The 22,518-nt window shown below is 37.1% G+C and overlaps 2 protein-coding genes across 2 annotated transcripts; both read left to right on the forward strand.

Annotated features, from left to right (window-relative positions):
• The first annotated feature begins 5,350 nt into the window (after positions 1–5,350).
• On the forward strand, positions 5,351–10,778 carry LOC127083108 (meiosis-specific protein ASY1). Its single transcript, XM_051023348.1, has 22 exons — positions 5,351–5,526; positions 5,622–5,678; positions 6,252–6,348; positions 6,442–6,510; positions 6,592–6,684; positions 6,819–6,945; positions 7,044–7,113; positions 7,218–7,259; positions 7,531–7,659; positions 7,744–7,848; positions 7,963–8,005; positions 8,087–8,128; positions 8,335–8,459; positions 8,591–8,603; positions 8,695–8,774; positions 8,862–8,963; positions 9,401–9,551; positions 9,632–9,711; positions 9,794–9,851; positions 9,975–10,135; positions 10,243–10,386; positions 10,484–10,778. Exons 1-22 carry the CDS (start codon positions 5,524–5,526, stop codon positions 10,535–10,537), a joined length of 1,845 nt encoding a protein of 614 aa, XP_050879305.1. The 5' UTR covers positions 5,351–5,523; the 3' UTR covers positions 10,538–10,778.
• Positions 10,779–11,572: 794 nt separating this feature from the next.
• LOC127083107 (REF/SRPP-like protein At1g67360) lies at positions 11,573–13,439 on the forward strand. Its single transcript, XM_051023347.1, has 3 exons — positions 11,573–11,925; positions 12,049–12,285; positions 12,791–13,439. Exons 1-3 carry the CDS (start codon positions 11,911–11,913, stop codon positions 13,229–13,231), a joined length of 693 nt encoding a protein of 230 aa, XP_050879304.1. The 5' UTR covers positions 11,573–11,910; the 3' UTR covers positions 13,232–13,439.
• The last annotated feature ends 9,079 nt before the right edge of the window (positions 13,440–22,518 follow it).

Below are 22,518 nucleotides of genomic sequence, written 5' to 3' on the forward strand. Positions count from 1 at the left end.
GAGGAATCAATTGAAATTGTAAATCTGGGTACTGAAATAAACAAGAAAGAAGTCAGAGGTTTCTTGGGGCACTCGAATTACATTGCCCGATTCATTCCACACTTGACTGCTACCTGCAAACCCATCTTCAAATTACTAAAAAAGAAAAATCAAGGGTATGGAATGATGAATGACAAACTCAAGAAGTATCTCCAAGAACCTCCAATTCTGATACCACCAGTTGAAGAAAGACCTCTCATCATGTATTTGACCGTGTTAGAAAATTCAATGAGGTGTGTGTTGGGGCAACATGACGAGTCTGGTCGAAAAGAGCATGCCATATACTGCCTTAGCAAAAGGTACCGACTGTGAAACAAGATACTCACAGCTCGAGAAAGCTTGATGTGCTTTGGCTTGGGCTGCTCGCCGACTAAGACAGTATATGTTGAATCATACCACTTTATTGACTTCTAAGATGGATTCTATCAAATATCTATTTGAGAAACCTACTGTCTCCTGAAAGAGTTATCACTGACAATGGTACTAATTTGAACAACAAGATGATTACTGAACTCTGCACGCAGTTCAAAATAAAACACCATAACTCTTCTCCGTACCGGCCAAAGATGAACGGCGCCGTGGAGGCTGCTAATAAGAATATCAAGAAGATCATGCAAAAGATGACAGTAACGTACAAAGACTGGCATGAGATGTTACCATTCGCTCTCCACGGGTATCGCACTTCAGTGCGCACTTCGACAGGGGCAACTCCGTTCTCTTTAGTCTATGGAATGGAAGCCATCCTACCAGTGGAAGTTCAGATTCCCTCTCTAAGAATCATGAAAGAGGCGGGCTTAGATGAAGATGAACGGATTCGGACTCGACTCGATCAGATAAATTTGATTGAAGAGACTCGCGGCTGTTTGTCATAGGCAGATATACCAGAAGCGCATGATCCAGGTATTTAACAAAAAGGTCAAGAGACAGGTATATCAAATTGGCGACTTGGTGATCAAGCGTATCATTCTACCGCAAGGTGATCCCATAGGTAAATGGACTCCCACATACGAAGGGCCATTTATGGTTAAGAGGATATTCTCTGGTGGAGCCATGATACTTGCTACGATGGACGGCGAAGATTTCCCGCATCCTGTGAACGCGGACATAGTTAAAAAATACTACGCATAAAAGAGACCCGCTAGGTCGACGTATCTAGGCAAAAGTAAGGGCATCCCGGCGAACCAAAAGGGTTCGGGCAAAATTAGGGATAAACATATAAAAACATACACCCGGCAAGTCGAAAACCTGAAAAGGCGGCTTGGGCAAAAAAGGGTATCCTGATGGACTGAAAACCTGAAAAGGCGGTCCAGGCAAAAATTAGGGATTAAAGCGTATGACTATGTCCCGTTCTCTGTCAGCTTCACCCAAGTTTCAAGGGACCGGACAAGCCAGTCACTTCTATCCGACAGCAGGAGATGAGATGCTTGAAGACATAATGACGGTAGTGGATTTAAAATCAATAGGACTTTTCCTGCATAGCTTTTTCTTTGTTTTCTCGGCAATTTCCTCTTACTAGGATTTCTGTCTCCTTGTACACGATTTGCCTGTTCATGGGCCCTCTTTCAAAACCAATACGATGTCAGTTCCAGAAAGATGTTTTGTTTTACTTTCTCTGTTTTGTTTGCGTAAACGTCCATTGATTTAACTTGAATTGGTATATGCATTTGAATATGATCAATGTTTATCAAAATACATGCAGAAAATAGAAATAGCAATTACTACAAGACTTCAGGATCGAGGAGAAGGTCTAACCATGCTTTCCAATGAATCCGTTGCTAATTCTATTCCCCAACAAGAACCAGCTATTTCCCAGCAGAGGTCGGCATCACCAGACAGACTGGTCATCTCTTCTATCCCCAGCCAGGCTCTGTTGGACATTTCTACCATCAGACAGAAATCAAGTATCCTCAGCTAAGAAAGGGTCATCAATACAAATATCTCCAACCAGAAGAATGAGATTTATTTTCCCAGTAAAGTCCCCTGGAAGAACGTGTCAGAAGCATAGTGCATTCATTACATCATTTCACATCACATACCTACATACAATTTCATTCCGCATCATATACATTACGTCATTTCATAACGTATACATGTATACAATGCTCTCATTTATTCCAGACGCATAATTCACTCATTACATCATTTCACAGCACACGCATGCATACAACATTTGATCATTCATATTTTAAGACATTTTGCAGGGCATTCCGACTCATTTTTATGACACTGATCTTAAAGGAACAAAGGTCCAGCTCACGAATGGCCCAATCCAGAAAATGGCCCAAACTGGCCTGTTCGCTACACGTTCGCTACACGCTCGCCTAGCGAACGTTCGCTACACGTTCGCTACACGCTCGTCTAGCGAACGTTCGCTACACGTTCGCTACACGCTCGCCTAGCGAAGCTGACAGACAACAGAAAATTTCGGGCTTCATTCTGAGCCCATTAGGTCATCAAAGGAGTATTATAAATACCCCAACTCCAGAACGAAAAGGAGAAAAAAAAAACCGAGACGGAGACGGCCGGAAACCCTGGCATAGCAACCCCGGAGAGTAGCCCAGAGAAGTCGGAGTGAAGAAACCCTGACGGCCGCTCATCCGCACCGAAGTTACCGCCGCCCAACTCAACCCGATACCAAAAGTGACTTGCCAATTCAGCATTACCCCTCCATTGCAAACAGGTTTGTGTATCATTATTGTTTTATGCTTCCAATTTGTAAATCTCTAAATACATAATGCATCATGATTGAATTTTTGGATATGTAATTAGACTTTGCATGTGAATTCCAGTACGCCTGAATATCCTGAGTGTTTGACCATATTATTTCTGTAATTGAATGCAATAAGGCATGCAGCATGCTGAGATCATACTGTTCTGAAATTCAAAACCCGCAGCCGCTCGCTAGCACATCGCTAAGCGAGCATGTAGCGAGCATTCGCTAGGCCCTCGCTAGGCGAGGCAGAGGCGAACGGGACAGCCGTTGATATTTGTTATGTCCTATGCGTAACCTGATCTATTCTATGTTAATTATGCACTGTTTTGCCTGACATTCATGCTGCTGTGTTTTCTTTTGTGGTGTAATCCTCGATTGCACCCTGATTGGTATTCTAACCCGTTTGCTGAATTTTGTAAAGGTTCACATATCCCAGGAAAAGAGTGCTGTTTAGGCCTTCCACTTTATTTGTGGGATACCCTTATGAAGATCCACCCTAAATTGCTTAATTAATTTTAATGTATTAATTTTAATGTATTGATTTTAATGTGGAGATTCATCCTAATCACCTAATTAACTTTAAAATATGGCCTTTAAATATGTGATCTTGGACCTCTCTTTTGCCCTACGGTATTACGGTATAACGGTCATGTCCCGCGAATGTAGGGATACACTTAGCAAAGACCCTTCGGTTAAATCATCATAAAATAAATCATGGTCCCTCGGAGGTTGCTTTCGAAATTACGATTTTGTCCTTCGATGACCCTTCGGTGTAGCCTACGGTTAAATGATGATCGTCCCTTCGAATGCTAAGGTATCCTTACAACTGTTGCCTTCAATGACCTATCGATGACCCTACAATGACCCTTTTACATCCAAAGGATAAAACTACTTACTTCTCAATAGTAAGGACAGTTTTACCCTCATAAGGATAGGAAATGTCCATAACGACCTTAGGAAGGTATAACTCTCAATTACTGGATCATAACCTAAAACATTTTCCACCCCTCACACTTTGCAAGTCCTAGAAAATCACCACTTGGTATACATTCATACTAGAATCATTACCAAGTTATATTTTTCTAAACTGTTTTTCAAAATCAAACGAGATAAATACTTTGTATACATTCATACGAGAATCATTACAAAGTTAAACTCTCTTTTCGAAACATTTTTAAACAATTCACCAACACTTTTCAGACAAAAATATAAGTGATCCAGCAATTAAGAGCCCATGGATAACCATGGATACAAAGGGTGCTAATACCTTCCCTTTGTATAATGTACCTCCCGAACCCAAAATCTATTGAGGTCTTTCCTGTTCTTTTCCACCTTTCCTTATTGGATAAAAGAAAAGTCGGTGGCGACTCTTGCTATCCGCGACATTGCGATAAAAAGCAAAACACCCCAAGTCAGTTCACCGTATGACACACATGCATGTGCATTATTTCGGGAGCACTAAAAACATATGTCACGTAATCGTATCGCTTTTGTAGCATGTCAAATATTTTGTGTTCACTTTGTATCATTCATTATTGATGCTTATGTTTTGTTTATTTTTAAATACTTGATGTAGCAATTATATTTATAGTAATATAAATACCCAATTATTTTTAAGCACTTGATGTAGCAATTATTCATGCTTGTGTTTTGTATCATTCAGTATAAATAATTACATTTATAGTAATATAAATACCCCATTAATTTCATGTAAATACACACCAATATTTTTTAAAAGATATATCATCTTACCCTCTTCTTTCTTTTCTCTTGGTTATATATATATATATATATATATATATATATATATATATATATATATATATATATATATATATATATATATATATATATATATATATATATATATATATATATATATATATATATATATATATATATATATATATATATATATATATATATATATATATATATATATATATATATATATATATATATATATATATATATATATATATATATATATATATATATATATATATATCAGAATTGTTAACAAAGAAATATTTAAAATTTGAATTTTCTCAACATTAGAGTATATATTGTTACTTTAGTAGCCTTTTTTTTAATAATATACCGAAAAAGTAATAACTTGAATTGGAAGCTCAGAGGAAACAAATTTCGGAAGTGAAAACATGGTGGGCAACTAATTAAAATAATACAAGTAAGTACACAAAATTAACATTAACACTATGTGGATGATCTTAATCAAAAAATAAATAAAAAACAGCATGTGGATCGTGACCATTAATGATTGGATACTAACTCCATGAAAAGATTTTAAACCAAAATTAAATGTGACTTACACACTAGTTTGGATTTGGAGTAGAGTTAATTAAATTGGGGTTAGTGTAAGTGTAAACAACTACGCGAGTCTATGTCAAACCGTGAGAAGTAATGAAATTTGAAGCCGAAACAATGAGAATGGGGCCCACAGTTAATCTATTTCCTTTTGGCGCCAATTCACGCATCAAACTTGCGTGACCAAGCAAGTAACTACCATCATCAAACTGAACGGCATATTTCAATTTCAATTTAAATTTTAAATTAAAAAAATATCAGCATCTGAACGAACTTTGAGCACCGTTACTTCGGCCTATAAATATCAGTGTCACACCTTAGCTCACACTATCTCCCTCCACATTCCATTTCCGATTCAAATTTCATTACCAAGGGAACGAGAGTTCTCTTCTTCTCTGAACCATTTTCTCTGAGTTTGCCATTCTCGTCTTCAACTACCAATCGCCATGGTGAGTTCTGAAGTTTCTGAATCTTCTGTTCGTTTTTCGTCATCTTCTTCTTCCTCTCAGTTATGGTTTCTTACTTTTCCGTTTCATTCTTTCAGGTTGTTGCTCAGAAACTCAAGGAAGCTGAAATCACCGAGCAGGATTCACTTCTTCTGGTGATTAACTACCGATCAGATTTCATTTACGTTTCATATATTGCACATTTTAATCTAATCGCCTGTAATCATATGGATCTGAGTTTTTCTTCTGTTTTTTCTTCCGATAATTCTATTTCTGTTCAACTTCTGCATTTTCTGCTTTAGTTTATAGTTTTCAGTGGATTTTGGATTTCTTCAGTTAACTTAGTTTTCAAAACTGTATAAATGTTATAATTACTCTGTTAATCTAATTCTACGGATTTCACTTGCTGGTTTAAACAATCATCTAACATTTATTTCAGCAGTAGAAAAGTTTGATACATCTTTGAAAGGAATTTACTATTTAACTCCTTTTGTTTTCGTTAAGATCAGAAGAGATCTAGAAGTTTCTTAATCTTAAATTTCAGCACATTGTTATTTATGTAATGACGAGAATATGTAATTTCTGTTCTATAAAGTTTGCTTTGAGTCACATGGAGATATGTTCATTCCATCCATCAGTTTCTTCAATATCAGATGCATTAGTTTAACACTATGAATACGGAATCTGAAATTTGAAATTTCATTTCTAATTGAATTTTCATCTTCTAGACAAGGAACCTGCTCCGAATTGCCATATTCAACATCAGTTATATCAGAGGACTATTTCCTGAGAAGTACTTCAATGACAAGTCTGTTCCGGCTTTAGGTACTCCAGTCATCTGCATTTCTTTTACTGTTTAAACGGAATATTCTTATATTTTTTAGTTGAATTCAATCGATAACCATGCTTTCGTGACAGAGATGAAGATCAAAAAGCTTTTGCCAGTGGATGCTGAGTCTCGTAGACTGATTGATTGGATGGAGAAAGGCATGTTTAAGCTATTGTCTGATTGATTGTTTGAAGGTTGCAATGGTTGTTTTAACTTGCTTTACTGTATTTATTTTCCAGGTGTTTATGATGCTTTACAGAAGAAATACCTGAAGACACTTTTATTCTGCGTGTGCGAAGCAGTTGATGGACCGATGATTGAGGAATATGCATGTAAGGTTTTGACAAATCTGATTTTCATTTTAGGATTACTGCTATATATGCTAGTGATAAAATTTAGATTCAAGTTTAATTTAATTTGAGAAACTTATGGAAGATTCATTAACATAACGAGTTTTCTCTTGCAGTTTCCTTTAGCTATTCGGATTCTGACAAGCAGGAGGTTTCCATGAATATCAACCGCACTGGAAGCAAGAAGCAGGGGGGAGCCTTCAAGTGTAACTCGACTACAGACATTACTCCCCAGCAGATGAGGTTTTTTGTCACAATAAAATATAATTTGGACCTGAAGTGGTCTTATCTTATTATGATAATTAAACTAAGATTATTTGTATGTGATGTATAAAATTCAGGAGTTCTGCTTGTAAAATGATAAGAACTCTTGTTCAGTTGATGAGAACTCTAGAGAAAATGCCTGAAGAGGTGAGTAAATTCCAATGCTTCGCTTGATATTACATTATCACCACATCATTCACTCTTCAGAGTTCTTATTTCAATACAAAAACTGAACTCTACTATTTTCTCAGCGTACCATTCTGATGAAGCTCCTCTACTATGATGAAGTGACGGTATGTTATTTAATATAGAACAGCAAATCTTAGTTGCTTAGAATTTGTTTGTAAAATTCTTTAGCCATCATATGGATTGTTGAACTGTTTAGACTCTAGACTTGAAATGTATTTTTGATTATGTTAATTGTTTAAACGGGAAATGATTAAAACAACATCAATACAAAATGACAATGTGTTATGTTATGCACCTGGTGAACTCTTTAATGCTCTATTATGCTACTGTGCTGACTCATAAGCGTGACTTCACACATACATGTCTTTCATGCAGCCAACGGATTATGAGCCTCCTTTCTTCAGGGAATGCACAGAAGAAGAAGCGAATCATCCTTGGGTGAAAAATCCATTGAAAATGGAGGTCGGAAATGTAAACAGCAAGCATTTTGTCTTAGCTCTGAAGGTAATGGAAGGATATCCTGCTCACAGCCAAGTTTTAAATATGTTTCTATTGCTTTTGCCAAATGATTTCTTCTTCCATTTTTAGGTGAAGAGTGTGCTTGACCCTTGTGAGGATGACAATGAGGTTATCCAAGATGATATGAGTGATGATTCCATGCAAAATAATGAGTATTATGATACTGACAGTGAGGTAAGTGGATCGATGTTGCTTGATATAGCCATTGCTGTTAAGATTTTGACGACTGTAACTTAGATGAACCACTAAGTAACAGTGTTACTCAAATTTGATATTTTACAATTTCAGGTTGCTCATTCTCAAGGGAATCAATATATAGTTGCACCCATAGGTGATTAGGATTATTATTTTTATTGTTGCACAATTCATTTGATGTCTCCAATATATTATTTTAATACGTAAACAATGACAGAGAAACAGCAAGCACAGGAAGATACTAGCGAGATTGATGAAGGTAAACTAGACTTAGTTATCTAACAGAAAATTGTTTGTGGATTTTGCGTGTTTGTATTTTGTAAAATTGTCCCAGAGGAATAACAATTGTAGCACTTGTTTATAGTTGGGCTCTAAAGCTTTCTTCTATTTCTGTACAGTTGTTAAAACAATTACTAGGCTATAAACCTTTAAGTAAATATATTTAATAAACTCTATTTCTTTCAGAGAATACCCAGGACCCTGTTGAAGATGAGCAACAATTGGTTCGGGTCAAGGAGTGGCTCAACTGTTGTCACTTGGATACCATTGATCTTACTGACGTTCTATCAAATTTTCCAGACATCTCAGTGGTACCAACCTTTTCCCCATGACTATTTAGATTATGGTTTTGCTTGTCCATTTTAAAATTAACTGCAATTTTAGTTCCCATTGTCCTCATCTTTTGTCAAATATAATTAGAATTGAATTGTCTTGCTTGCAGGTTCTGATTGAAGGTAGGAACTTCAATTATCATGTTCAATGTGCTGCAGTTTTCATCCCTTTCATTACTCTGTTGCTCTTGCTTGATTTTGTTTGGTTCTTCAGAGATCATGGACAACCTTGTCAAGGAAGGCGTGCTATCGAAAAAAGGGAACGACACCTATGCTATTATTAATAAGGACAAGGTTAGTATTTTCTCTTAATTGAACAAACTTCGATTCTACTAATCTTTTTATTTCTCCTTTTTATTTATGATTGAATTTTATCGTCAGAAATCTGAATTTGAATTCACCGATGTGAAAGAAGAAACTGATGGTCAAATTCCTCCGGTCCCTGATAGAGCTTTGCAGGGCGAAGATCTCATATACATGAAGGTGGGTTTTAATTCTTCCTTTGATAGATATTTCTGAAGATCTTAGCTGACTTGTAAATTGTAATTATGTAACCTAGTCAAAGCATCTAGTGCTCAACAGCTTAAGCATAAAAGTGATGTTTCTTGGCCCAAAGGAAAGTACACTCTATTTAAACTTGGGCTAGAGATTGAATGAATTGATTCCATATTCAAATTAGATTTTATTTATTGCTCATTGTGAAATGTACCTTATATCTTAAAAAAACCCTGCATCATCTTAAGAGGGAGAGGATTGAATCTGTAATCAGTAAAAACCAAATGATGTATAAACATGGATCTCTTTAACCGCTTCCTTATGATAGGTGTCATTTGGTTATATGACTTCTTCTCTATCTTAGAAATTAGAACAATTTTCCTGTTATACTATTAGTATATATAAATTATATATAAATATCTCAGGCTCTCTACTATACTCTTCCACTGGCTTATGTGTCGGCCACAAAGCTTCAAAGCTCCTTCCAGGGAGAAGTAAACCAAACAGCAGCAAGAAAGATAATTGATAAAATGACCCGGGATGGGTTTCTTGAACCTAAAGGCAACAAAAGACTAGGTAAGATCTTAACAATCAATTAATAATCCTACTCTTTTTTCTTCTGTTTTTGATTACTTCTTATAACTTCTGTATACCAGGAAAACGTGTGATCCATTCTGAGTTAACCCAGAGAAAATTCATCGAGGTCCAAAAAGCTTTGGGTGTTGCTGAAGCTATGGTAATAACTGCGGAACATTTTGGATTTGTTAATTACATCATCGTTATGTTTGTTTACCTATTGCACGTTTTAAAATTTACAGGATGTTGATGACTGTGAACCAAATAGCAAGTCCAAACAAACTGGTTACCGTGTAGATGGTAAAAGGCTATCAATATTTTGTATCCTACCCCACAAACTCTGTAGCTTTTTAGTATTGATGATACTTAGTCAATTTATAACTATCATATGCTTTCTTTCTTTCTTTCTTTCTTGGGAATCAGGAAGCAACCGAGACATCTCAACATGTGGTGTTCTCCACTCAATTGGATCAGATTTAACACGAATGAAAGTGACATCTGATACAGATAATACGGACTCCATGAGTGGACCAAACATGCCAAAGGCAAAAGAGCCAGGAAGCTCCCCAATAAGCAGGGCTGGGGTAAGTTATATATTAACTGAATAAGTTTTCAGATTTTACAATTATTAGCGTTGGCTTCTGTTGCTGAATGTTGGCATGTAACTGATGATGTAAATTAATTATTACAGCCAGTTGCTTCAAGAGAGAGTTTTGCGCACAGGAAAGAGATCAGCACAGCAAATGCAAGTGGAATTGCACACGAAGGCGACGCAGCTGATACAATTATCTGCAGTAAATCGTCCCAGGACAAGCGCCCCAGGAAGACAAGCGCTGTAAACTCTTGTTTCCTTATTCCTTACACTGACCCTATATTTTATTCAATATTGAAAACTTTGTGTAATTTGGAAATGTTTTATCTTTCCATTGCAGGTCAAGGAACCTATCCATCAAAATATGAAGCGTCAGAAATCGCAGGCTACATGAACCTGATTTGTGGATCGCGCAGTATTTTTGGATGACAAACAAAAACTGATACGCATCTTAGACTTATATACCGTACAGTTAAGCATTTGGCAATGCATACAGCCTTAGAAATAAAGCGTTTGAAAAACATTTTGTTTGCTTTCCTTGTTAACTTTTATGTAACTGGCTTACGCTAAGTACTGCAACTGTATTCTACGAGTTCTATCAAATTTTAGTTTATAAAACTCTTCCCACTGCCTCATCTTCCGGCTTTTTCTAGTTGTTGTAGTTTCTTCATTTTCCACTTCATTACGCAGGCCCAAGGTTTGCCATTTATTATACTTTGAGAAATTACGAATTATCTCTAACTCAAAAATAAATTCAATAGAAACTTATGAACTAAGAAAGGTTTGGTTGGATGGAAGAATCCGTCAAAGCTGCATAACTTTTTAGGTAATCAGAGGGGAAAGTTGACAGCCATGTTGGGTATAGTGAGCTGCAATTTGAAGCACGAATGTAAGAAATCAAAAGGAAGAAAAGAAAAACAAAAGCTATGTAACTTGGAACAGAGGAAAACCTATTTAGGTTCTTATTATGATCTTGATGATCAATATCAAAAGACACCATATACAAATGAGAGGTATAAGTGCAGTAAATTTAAGGAGTATTGATTATATAAACAAACTAGTTAATAAACCGAATCTGTACCCGAGGGAATAAAGCTCCAATTTGAGTACTGATAATTATACTGTATGGCATCACTCATACTGTAATGCAAACGTTGGTTTTCCTCCGTTACAATTTTGTCTATGTTTGTAATGCAGTCCAATTTTATTATTTTAATATAATTGTTAATAGTTTTTATGGATGATATTATATAGACTTTTTAGTCAAATGAATTTCATGTCTAAATGCTCTTGATTATAATTTTATTTTAAACAACTTGGTCAACTAGTTTGTTATTACGGACATATAAATGTATCCGTACATACAAATTTGACCCCTCAAAATACTCAATATGTATAGCGCGGCGAATACTGTTCACAAATTCAGAGTAACCGCTGGCATGTGGAAATACCTAGTGTGGTCTAGAAAGATCCCAAGGAGTCGGTGTAAATGTGAGGCCCACCTTGACGTACATAGAAGTGCTGTTTAAAATTTGTTGTGACAAAAAAATGAGATTTAGACGATAATATAAGCCGCCCCATGCCGTGAATCTCAATCCCAAAAGCTACACACAATTAAACAAGTTGAAAATATTTTCTCCAATCCTATTCGCCACCGTTGTTTCACTCCATTCTGTGTGCTTTCCGATTTGAAGTCTAAATAATTGCTGTTTCATAATTAACATATTTGAACTCCAGTAGCAAGCAAGTTCCATTACAAACAAAGCAATGGAAACCTACGAGGTAGTTAGCACGAACCATGATTACTTTTTAGGTTTTTATTGTAATTCTTTTTGCGATCTTTCTTTAACTGTTTAAGGACTTATAAGGTGTGAAACAACCCTGATTTTTTGTGTGTGTATGCAGGTAAAAGTGAAGGCTGAGAACAAGAACAAAGAACTAAAGCGCCTAGGGTTTGTGAAGGTCGCTGCTATTCACACTTACGTGTTTGTCTCGTATCTGTATGAATCTGCAAAGAAGAATTCAGGGTCTTTGAGATCTGCTGTTGAAACGGTGGAGGGAACAGTAACCACTGTTATTGGTCCTGTCTACAACAAATTCAAGGATGTCCCTGATGATGTCCTGGTTTTTGTCGACAACAAGGTAATTCTCTTGATTAATAATTTTATTTAGATTAAATCGGTGTTTTATTTGTATGTTTTTATTGAAAACAAGCAAGCTTTTGTATTACAAATTTTTTTTTTTTTTCTTTTACCTTCTTGCACACTTATGTTTGATGTGGCTATTTTATTACAATTCCTTTTCCCATCTTGCACAACATGATCAATATGTGTTTGAAATTACCATGAGTTTGTTGTATTTTAGGGGGGTTATTTCCTTAAATATTAGGAAAATGAAAAAAATTCATGCTAGAATCTTAGTGAAATGAATAGCTTGATTTGAAATCAATAAATTATTTGATTCATTGGCCTGCCGAACTTATTGTATTTCAGGGTGATTATTTCCTTAGAAAAAAATTGATACAAACATATTCTAGTATGTGTTCTTCCAATTCTATAATAATATTGGAATGAATTATTTGGTTTCTTAATTTTTTGAAGTGATCTGTGTCTGAACTAACTAACTTGCACATGTATGATATGGGAAGGTGGATGAAGCCACTCACAAGTTCAACGAACATGCTCCTACTATTGCTAAGCAGCTTGCGGACAAAACCAAAACTTTGATTCAGAAAGTGACATATGAAGCGGGGAAAGCTGTGAATGTGGCTCAATCTGAAGGACCACGAGTAGCTGTAGAATATGTCGTTACAGAATCCAAGAATTTGCTGCTAATCAATTCAGTGAAGCTGTGGGCTGGACTCAACCAATTTCCACCTTTCCATGCAGTTGCAGAAATGGCGGTTCCCACCGCGGCTCACTGGTCTGAGAAATACAACCATGTAATCAAGACCATGGCTGAAAAGGGCTATAAGTTTGTTGGTTATTTGCCTTTGATACCTGTTGATGCTATATCTAAGGCATTTAAGCAGGGGAAAGTTAACTTGAAAGGAGATGGAGTGGTTTCAGTGGAAAAGAAATTAGAATAATCTTATTCTGTTTGAGTTTTAGTTACTCATTTACAAAATGCCTTTAACTTTAAGTGACTTTGTATTCAGAGTTGAGACAATTTGGCCTAGTTGTGGCTATCAATTTGGCCTAGTTCTTGTAATTAATCCATAGTGATAGTGATAATGTAAATGTGGGATAAATGTTTTATGAAGTTTGCTTGGTTTTATATATGACAAGTATTGGCTATGGAGTCTGATTATAATGTTTTCGAAGTTTACACAACTGCATCAGTAGTTTTTTTTGTCCGATTTAGATTTTATGTAAATTATTAGAATGTTTGATATTTGTAAAAGGTATTTTGTTGGACTGAATATGAGGATGGGTTGGATGCGATTTTTGCTCTCACTTTTTGTTGGATATCAAATTTTTATAATCTGCATTTGGGTTTTGCTACCCTATTTTTAGAAGTCATTTTACTTATCTTATATCCCTATTAGAAACTATGCATTAGAAACTTCAAACGTGGTGTCTATGTATTATGGTTGAAAACAGATTAAAACGAGAAAAATTAATTTAAAATCTTCTAATTTAGCGAAGAACCTCAATTATTATTAAGGAAATTTCATTTTCCATTCAAAATCTATTTACAATATAAATTAAACATTCATATTTGTACAAAAATAACAATAACAAAATTATGTTTGTTTTTCATTACTATTACTTATTTTTTCACTTCTTATTCCCCTTTACTGCTGTTTATTGTTTTCTTCTTATGTACTATGGTCATTCGAAACATAGGACAACTATTAGTAATTTAAAGACCAATTAATTCATTGTCCTGATATGGGCTGAGATATATTTTATAAAGCAGAATTTATTTTTCGAAAAAGATTCTCTCAATCCGTTAACGAAAAATCTAAAGTTTTCAGAGTTACATCTCTGAACGCCTTTGAAAATGTTGTTGTCTCATTTTTTTAAAATTTAATTTGGAGATGTTTTTCTAAATGCACCATTTCTGAAAGTACTTGTGTCCCATTTTCTCAAAATTTAATTTAGAGATGCATCTTCGTATTTGTTTTAGGGTTTGTTCGCAGATGCATATCCAAAATAACCCTTAACTTCAAATTTAACGGGAAATTCGAAGATGCATCTCCCAACGTGTTTAATGTATACATATCGTGTCAGACCCTCTATCTTCTCCTTCTTCATTTTTATGAAAAAATTTCTTCAACTTCAAGTCACATTTGGAGCTCGTAGCAATATATTTTCAATCCATTTTTCAAGCTTCTTCATAGATAAGCACTACCTCTATTTCATACACTATGATTTGATTGTAGTTTGAGTTGATACATACACGAGCTTTTTCGGATATGCATCTCCGAATTAGTGGTTTACCGGTTTTTGGAGATGCATATCAGAAATTTTCCTGGATGTTAAATGATGTCTTTTTTCGTATTGTTTCAGGAAAAATAGCTGCAAACGACAACAGGCTGAGACTCGTCCTTGAGACCCATCACACGTCTGTTCGACCTGAGAGGGGTAAAGTTCAGAATGAGCAGGCCATAGTTAGGCGGGGAACCGTCCGTAGGCCTCATGAGGGAAACGTCGACTTCTGATCAGTCACCATTTATGTGGAAGAATCAGAAAACCTGAAAAACATCAAGAGGTCCAGTGCGAAAAATTTCAGCAGTATTGTGGTAAGAACTGTTTTACAGTAAGTTTGGGGTGACATGATCTTTGATGGTAATAAAATGTTACTTGAGGACAAGCAACAAGCTAAGTTTGGGGTTGTGATCAGTCACCATTTATGCTAGACAGTCCACTATTTAACCGTAAATAAGTCAGGTAAACTGTGTAAATTGAAGCATTTTTAGTTAGATAGAAGCTCAATTCTATAATATTAAGTGTGTTGTTACTTATGAGTTTCTTGAGGATATTTTACACTTTTTGGTATGTTAGCAGGTAAAAAGCTAGTTTGGAAGCTCAGGAAATCAAATGTAAGATGCGAAATCGAGCCCGAGCAAGAAAACGGAAGAAAAAGCCAATTTTTGGAGAACCTGCTGTCCATACGCGTATGGCCTTACATGATACGCGTATGGATCTTCCCAGTACGCGTAGCATACGCAAATGACCAGAGGGATGGAAAATTCAGCCAAAAGACCAGCTTCTGGTGATACGCGTACCAGTCTGGGCAATACGCGTACCAGAGGCTGTGTTACGTGTAGTACGCGTTTGAGACCAGCCAATACGCGTATGGGACAGCTCAATACGCGTATGGAGCACAAAATCAGGAAAAATCCAACTGAAGAGCTATTAAGAGGCCAGACCACGATTTTCCGGGGGTTGGACATTTTTTGGAGAGAAAAGACGCGTTTTGAGAGCTGGAGACTCAACGAATATCAAAGGATTCATATGTTCAAGAGTTTTCCGACTATTGAAGATTTATTCCTCACGAAATTCTGTAATGACAACAATATCATTCTTTGTTTTTACTTTTATTATGAGTAGCTAAACCCCCCAGTGCTAGGGGGTGACCCTGATTCTGAATGTGACAGATTTGATGTTTATGAATGTATTGCTTATTTCTTCTTTTCCATTAATTTGTTCTTATTGCCGTTCTTTATGCTTTATTCGTCGGACCAACGAATGATGATTAATATGAATAGTGTAAGCTGGACAACGATTATTCATTGACCTGGATAAGAACTTTGGATAGTAAAAATAACTTAGGACTAGGGATTTTCTATCTGACCGGTAATTCTTGATATGTGAATGCTTGAGTATGAACCTAATTGTTTATGGACATAGTAATTAGGTTACATAATCAAAGATCTATTACTAAGGACTTAGGAATAGATACCCTTGAGGACCGGAATTAATTTGACAGGAATATTGTCTAAGTCTTCATAAATTATATCTGTTACAGGAAGATTCATTCACCGAACCCTAGCAATCTTCTCTCATTTGTATCTCGTTTAACCTTTTTACTTGTCTTCTTTAATTGAAATTGGTAGTATAATTACTCACCACACAAAAACCAAAGGCTTTTGTCTAATTGAAACAATCTATAAACTCTGTATCGTCAAGTAGTCCTTGAGATCGAAAAACGGGGAAATTCCCTTTTATTACTACAGTGAGAAAAATAGTACACTTGCTATTTTCCCATCAAGTTTTTGGCGCCGTTGCCGGGGACTGCCAAAGATAGTAGAGTTTATTAATTTATTTTCAATTAGAATTTTGTTGCTCTGCATCTAAAATTTTATTTATTATTAATTGTATTTTTATTATTATTATAACTAACTTCTGTCTAATCTGTGTATGCGAGGTAAGGCCTCAGCTGATTTTCATTTTGACGCAGAACCAGAGAGAACATTGCGCAAAAAGCTCAGAGAAGCTAGAAGAAAGAAACTGGCCAACTCTGACACCGAAGAACCGGTCACACCTGCCACACCAGTTTCTGTTCACTCCGAAAAATCTGAGTCAGACACAGATTCACATCCAGACACTGAAAACATGGCTGCAGACCCACCTCCAGCGGAAAGACTTTTAGGTGATTATGGCAGACAAAATAACCCAGCAGTGCGGTTGACCATTGTTAACCAACCTGTTAATGTTGCTCACTTCCAATTACATCCCTCAACTATCCGCCAGTTAGAAAGCAAACCTTTTGCAGGAAAGATCAATGAGGATGCAAACAAGCATCTGTAGAGGTTTCTGACTATGACTACATCATTGAAAATTGATGGGCATTCTGAAGAGGCAAAGAGATTGGTCATGTTCCCTTTCACATTATCTGAGGACGCTGAGGAATGGTTCTATTCACTACCCGCAGGAAGCATTACTACTTGGCAACAAATGGAAACAACATTCTTGAATGAGTATTTTCCTGCTTCTGTGTATATCCGTAAGAGGTATGACATTGTGAATTTCAAACAGAAAGACGGAGAGACACTTGGAGATGCATACAAAAGATTCAAGAGATGTTTAGTTGCATGTCCTACACATAATCTGGATGAAACTGAACAAATGCAAAATTTTGTAAACGGGCTGAAAATGAAAACTAAGCAACTCATTGATACAGCTGCTGGTGGCTCATCTAATTTTTCAACAGCAACCGGTATCAAAAAGATCATCGAAGCTATTGCAGCAAATGAGCATTTGGAATTATATGACCGTACTGTGAATCAGCCAGAGGGAAAAATTGACTTGAAATTAGCAAATCAGGTAGTGAAAATGGAGGACCAGGTTGCTGCTGAGGTTGAAAGAAGATTGAAAGCTATGAATTTAGGTACCCAGACTGTTGCTCAAGTGCAACCGGTTCCGACCATGATTTGTGAGATTTGTAGTGGACCACACTTTACCATGCATTGTGTTGCAACCGCAGAACAAGTGCAAGCTATAAATTACTTGAGGCAGAATAATCCCTACTCAAATACTTATAATCCGGGGTGGAAAAATCATCCTAATTTCTCTTGGAAAGATCAGCAAGGTAATATTCAGAACCAAGGACCTCCACAACAACAACCACCGTACCAACAACAACCTTATCAGCAACAAGTTCCAAAGAAAGCTGATTGGGAGATTGCTATAGAGAAGATGGCTACTCATAATATGCAATTTCAGGAGGAAACCAGGAATAATCAGAAAAGCACCAATGCATCCATTAAAAATCTGGAGATTCAATTGGGTCAGATAGCACAACAGATAACAAATTCCCAAATACCAGGTGCATTACCTAGTGCAACAGTGACAAATCCGAGGGAGCACAATAATGTGAGTGCGGTAACAACAAGAAGCGGGAAATCTGTTGAAGATCTTAAGAAGAAGGATGAAGAAGAAGATCAATTGCTTGAAGTGGACCTGGAAATTTTAGAAAACAAGACACCAACTGAGGAAGAAAGTGTGACACTGCCGGTGGTGCAAGAAAAGCTACCTGAACCAAAACCCATCATTAAGCTTCCTTTCCCACAAAGAAACAAAAAGAAGAAGCAAGATGAGAAAATTTTTCAGAAATTCATGGAGTTGTTCAGGAAACTAGAAATCAATATTCCATTCTCTGAGGCACTCGAGCAGATGCCTATCTATGCGAAGTTCATGAAAGACATCATCTCCAAGAAGCGCACCACTGACACTGACCCTGTTATATTAACTGAAACTTGTAGTGCTATTTTGCAGGGTATGAAGATTCCAGTAAAGAAGCCAGATAGAGGTTCTGTGACCATCCCGTGTACCATTGGAGATAGGTCTTTTAAAAGGGCGCTGATTGATTTGGGGGCTAGTGTTAGCCTTATGCCTTTGTCTATTTACAGGAAGCTGGGAATTGGAAATGTTCAGGATACCAGAATGACACTTCAATTTGCTGACCACTCAGTGAAGAGACCTTTTGGGGTAGTTGAGGATGTTCTGGTCAAAGTTGATAAATTTGTTTTTCCTGTTGATTTTGTAATTTTGGAAATGCCAGAAGATGAAGAGATACCTCTGATTCTGGGAAGACCTTTCTTAGAAACAGGTAGATGCATGATAGACATTGAGGGAGGTACCTTGACCCTAAAGGTATATGATGAAGAGCTCAGAATTGATGTCCGGGAAACTATGAAACATAAAGAGGAGATGTGTACAAACCACTCTGTTGAAGTAATTGATCAAATGGTAACTAGCACAATGCAAAGAAAGTTTCCTGAATTACCATTGGAACGAGTTCTTAGTCTGTCGGTCAGAGAGATTGAAGAGAATGATGATGAAAAAGAAAAAGAAGTGCTTGCCATGCTGGATACACAACCTCTTTGGATGAAATCCAAACCACGTCGGTGGGAGGATCTGAGATCTTCACCAGAATTAGAAAATGAAAAGGTAAGTAAACCAGGTATAAATTTTGAATTAAAACAATTGCCTGTAAATCTTAAATATGTCTTTCTAGGATCTGGAACAAATTATCCTGCTATTATCAGTTCTGAGCTAAATGCCATAGATGAGGAAAAGTTGATACAGGTACTAAAGAAGCATAAAAGTGCTATTGGGTGGACTATTGAGGATTTAAAAGGTATTAGCCCCACAGTATGCATGCATAAGATACTGATGGAGGATAATCAGAAACCAGTAGTGCAACCACAGAGGAGGTTAAAACCAGCAATGAAAGAAGTGGTAAGGAAAGAGGTTGTAAAGTTGTTAGATTCGGGAATGATTTACCCCATTTCTGACAGCTCGTGGGTGAGTCCAGTGCATGTGGTACCCAAGAAAGGAGGAACCACAGTAATTTTAAATGAAAAGAATGAACTGATCCCAACTCGCACAGTGACAGGGTGGCGAGTATGCATCGATTACAGAAGACTGGACACTGTAACAAGAAAGGACCATTTTCCTCTCCCGTTTATTGATCAAATGTTAGAAAGACTTGCAGGTCATGAGTATTATTGCTTTCTGGATGGATATTCGGGGTACAACCAAATTGCTGTAGCCCCGGAAGATCAGGAAAAAACTGCATTTACATGTCCTTATGGTATTTTCGCTTACAGACGGATGCCATTTGGGCTGTGCAATGCCCCAGCTACTTTTCAGAGATGTATGACATCTATATTCTCCGACATGCTTGAGAAGTATATGGAGGTGTTTATGGATGATTTCTCTGTGTTTGGTTCTTCTTTTGATAATTGTTTAGCTAACTTGTCTCTTGTTTTGCAAAGATGTCAGGAAACTAACCTTATTCTCAATTGGGAGAAATGTCATTTCATGGTGCAGGAAGGAATTGTGCTAGGACACAAAATTTCCCACAAAGGAATTGAAGTGGATAAAGCCAAAGTGGAGGTGATAGCTAACCTCCCACCTCCTGTGAATGAAAAAGGGATAAGGAGTTTTTTGGGTCATGCAGGTTTTTATCGCAGGTTTATCAGAGACTTCTCAAAAGTCGCAAAACCGTTGACTGATTTGCTAGTCAAAGACAAGCAATTTAATTTTGATAAAAACTGCATGGTAGCTTTCGAAACTTTAAAGAGTAAGTTGATCAGTGCACCTGTTGTAATCGCCCCCGATTGGTCCTTGCCTTTCGAAATAATGTGTGATGCAAGTGACCTTGCTGTGGGGGCTGTCCTAGGACAGAGAAAGGACAAATTATTGCATGTGATTTATTATGCTAGTCATGTCCTTAACCCGGCCCAAATGAATTATGCAACTACCGAAAAGGAGTTGTTGGCCGTGGTTTATGCTTCTGACAAATTTAGATCATATTTGCTTGGTTCAAAAGTCATTGTGTATACTGATCATGTTGCTTTAAAGTATTTGTTTGCTAAGCAGGAATCAAAGCCGAGACTTTTGAGATGGATCCTCCTCCTTCAGGAGTTTGATTTGGAAATCAAAGACAAAAAGGGGTGCGAGAACACGGTCGCGGATCACTTATCTCGCATGTCCCCAATCAAAGAAACTGAGGAGGATCATCCTATTCGGGACACATTCGTTGATGAGAAAATACTTGCTGTTCAGGAGATACCATGGTTTGCTGACTATGCGAACTATGTGGTAGGTGGGGTTATACCTGATGACTTTAATTCTCACCAAAAGAAAAAGTTTCTTTATGATTGCAGGTTATACCTATGGGATGATCCATTTCTCTACAAAAAGGGAGTGGATGGTTTGATCAGAAGATGTGTTCCAGAAAGAGAGCAAGCCGATATTCTGAAAGCTTGTCATAATTCAGAGTATGGTGGACATTTCAGTGGAGATAGAACTGCAGCAAAAGTCCTCCAATCAGGTTTGTATTGGCCGTCACTATTCAAGGATGCAAATTCTATAGTCCGAGAATGTGACAGGTGCCAACGAATGGGTAACATTACAAAACGGAATCAGATGCCGCAAAACTCCATGCTAGAAGTGGAGCTGTTTGATGTTTGGGGAATTGATTTTATGGGACCCTTTCCGCCATCATCTGGTAAGAATTACATATTGGTTGCGGTCGATTATGTGTCAAAATGGGTAGAAGCTGTGGCATTACCAACAAATGATGCTAAAGTGGTGGTGAAGTTCTTGAGGCATAACATCTTCTCTAGGTTTGGGGTACCACGGGCTTTAATTAGTGACCAAGGTACGCATTTTATAAATAAACTCTTGGAGAATCTGTTGAAGAAGTATAATGTCAAACATAAGATAGCCACACCATATCACCCCCAGACGAGTGGGCAAGTGGAAGTATCCAACCGTCAAATAAAGCAAATCTTAGAAAAGACGGTAAGTGCTTCTCGGAAAGATTGGTCAGTAAAGCTGGATGATGCATTGTGGGCATACAGGACTGCATTTAAAACACCAATAGGTATGTCCCCCTATCAATTAGTTTACGGTAAGGCTTGTCATTTACCACTCGAACTCGAGCACAGAGCTTTCTGGGCCTCCAAATTCCTAAACTGTGATCTTTTTAAAGCTGGTGAATCCCGAATTCTTCAACTTCATGAGTTGGAAGAATTCAGGAATCAAGCCTATGAAAATGCCAAAATTTACAAAGAACAAACAAAAAAATGGCATGATCAAAAGATACAGAAGAGGGAATTTCGGGAGGGACAACTTGTACTGTTATTTAATTCCAGGTTGAAGCTGTTCCAAGGGAAATTGAGGTCAAGATGGTCAGGACCGTTCGTCATTAACAAAGTACTTCCTTATGGAGCAATAGAGCTTAAAAATGAGAAGAATGGCGACACCTTCAAAGTCAATGGTCAGAGGTTGAAACCATACAATCCCGGTGAAGGGGGACCGATTGAAACGGTTAAACTCATCTGAGTATGAGGTGTCCCGTCGAGCCATGCGACGTTAAACGAAGCGCTGCTTGGGAGGCAACCCAAGGGAGGTTTGATTGTTAGTGTCATTTTATTTTTGCCGAGTCAGTTTTTTTAGAAAATCAAAGAAATGAAAACAAAAAGAAATTTTTTTTGAAAATGCATCTGCCAATACGCGTATGGGTCTTATGATACGCGTATTGGACACCAAAAATGCACGCCTCTGGTGAAACGCGTATGATACGCGTATAGACGAAGAATACGCGTATGATACGCGTAAGGGACCAGGCCATACGCGTATTACCTTATGATACGTGATCTGTTACGCAGATCATGTTTTACACTTGTTTCAGCAGCGTATGATACGCGTATGGCAGAGTGATACGCGTAAGATACGCGTAAGGGAGCCTGATACGCGTATTGGCAGCGTATCATACGCGTATCAGTTTTATGGGGCTGCATATATAGTTTTTGTCCGTACGGACTTCATTTTCTCACTTTTTCATTACGTATTTTCTGCGTATTACTGTGATTTTTCTCTGTTTTCTTCTTTTTCATTCAGTCCACAGATC

The sequence above is a fragment of the Lathyrus oleraceus genome, chromosome 5 (assembly GCF_024323335.1).
Source record: "Lathyrus oleraceus cultivar Zhongwan6 chromosome 5, CAAS_Psat_ZW6_1.0, whole genome shotgun sequence".
NCBI lineage: Eukaryota > Viridiplantae > Streptophyta > Magnoliopsida > Fabales > Fabaceae > Lathyrus > Lathyrus oleraceus.